At 38.7% G+C, this 1,636-nt stretch overlaps 1 protein-coding gene across 1 annotated transcript; it reads left to right on the forward strand.

Moving 5' to 3' along the window:
- Positions 1-6: 6 nt before the first annotated feature.
- Positions 7-1,630, forward strand: LOC102744890 (sex comb on midleg-like protein 1). The gene is made up of 2 exons (XM_081810565.1): positions 7-323; positions 501-1,630. Exons 1-2 carry the CDS (start codon positions 53-55, stop codon positions 785-787), a joined length of 558 nt encoding a protein of 185 aa, XP_081666691.1. The 5' UTR covers positions 7-52; the 3' UTR covers positions 788-1,630.
- Positions 1,631-1,636: the final 6 nt, after the last annotated feature.

Here is a 1,636-nt window from a genome sequence, read left to right on the forward strand (position 1 = left end):
ACTCCTCCAGGAGCAGGAGCCGAATCTGAGCCAGAGTCCGACACTACCATCCATGTATTCTTCGCATTCATATCAGCCATATTTCACACCTGATGATCCAGTGCAGGGCTCCTCTTCCATGCCCTGCTATTCCAGCCCAGGGGCCCACAGCACCCACAATATCTTCTCACCTACCCGACCTTCTGTAGCAGTATCTGGATCCATGCTGGGTCAAGGTGAGCCCAGTCCGGCACATAACCCAGAGAGGATGACTTACCCAACTCTAATGGAAAATAAGAGCCTCGGCCGTAGTGCCTCATCTGTTTGTATCCCGCCCAACGTTGGTGAGTGTGAAATGACACATAGTACAAGTAGCACTCTTTAACCTATAATCACAAGTAGCACTATTTGACCTATAATCCTCAACATCCTTGACGCAAGACCATTTCTCCCTACCTAACATCTCTTCTTTCGGGATAATGATCAGGTCAAGTTTGATTTGTCTTTTTCCCCCATTGAAGCTACAAGTTCACCAATTGGAACAGAACCAGGGATCCTAAAACAAAGCTTCTCTGATGACCCTTCAACCTGGTCCGTGGATGAAGTGATCCAGTTTCTGAAACATACAGATCCTCAGACACTCACCCCCATCGCTGACCTTTTCAGGCAACATGACATTGACGGGAAGGCTCTGCTACTACTCAAGAGTGACATGATGATGAAGTACATGGGGCTGAAGCTGGGCACAGCTGTGAAGTTGTGCCACTACATTGATAGGCTTAAAGAAGAAAAGTTCTTTAATAATTGAAAACACAGTAGTGTAGATTTAGCTTGGACGTCATTCAGGGGAGACTCCGTGCCATTTCGGTGTAAAACCATTTTTCTGCCCTTAAAAGTTTTTGTTGTGTAAAAGGTTCTTTTAAAACCATGTTCTGTCCAGAATTGCAGAACTACATTACAGTCTGGTCTACTATTTTAGAAGCCATTTAACATGTTCGTATTGGCATATTCATTGGGAGTTTGTTCTTTATATCTTTTTATTAGTTTCATTGAATAGTTTACAACTGTACTTCACACAGGAAACAGAAACACCTTTAATTTCTGTTCATCCTTATCTATAGAACCAAAACAGCTGAATCCCAAAGAGTAAATATCAGGGACTGAAAAGTTCTCTAATAAATCCATGGGTTTTCCTTATAAGAAAACTTCAAGATGCAACTGTAGATAGCATCTTTCTAAAATATTTTGTGTTTGTTACTACAAGGTTCTGTTCATGTTCTACCAGCTTCCCAAAAGGGAAAGCCATATAAATTATTTTCCTTTCTATTATTATTTCTATATATGTTATATTCCTATTTAAAGAAAAGGCAACCTTATAAGCTTTCGTAAAATATTCTTACCAGTTTTTAGATAAATTGTTAGATAGAATGGTCATTTTATGCAAGAGATACTTAGTTTAAAACTTACATATTTTGCCTAAGCTTGGACATTTCAGTAGGCATTCATTGCTCACATCTCTCTATAAAGATGCCTATGTCCAGATTTTTGAAAGATATATATTTTATTGTCTGTGTTCATAATGATGCTGTTTCATATTTATATTTTATTCTGTATCTGAAGTATACACACAAGTAAATCTTTTCTTTTTGAATTTAAG

This window comes from Leptonychotes weddellii, unplaced genomic scaffold (assembly GCF_054177405.1).
Source record: "Leptonychotes weddellii isolate Sample4059 unplaced genomic scaffold, ASM5417740v2 HiC_scaffold_29098, whole genome shotgun sequence".
Lineage (NCBI taxonomy): Eukaryota > Metazoa > Chordata > Mammalia > Carnivora > Phocidae > Leptonychotes > Leptonychotes weddellii.

Excerpts from the sequence above, each read along its gene's own strand:
- LOC102744890 (XM_081810565.1), top strand. The coding sequence starts at position 53 with ATGTATTCTTCGCATTCATATCAGCCATATTTCACACCTGATGATCCA. Across the intron at positions 324-500 it reads TTGTATCCCGCCCAACGTTG|CTACAAGTTCACCAATTGGA; the intron begins GTGAGTGTGAAA and ends CCCCCATTGAAG.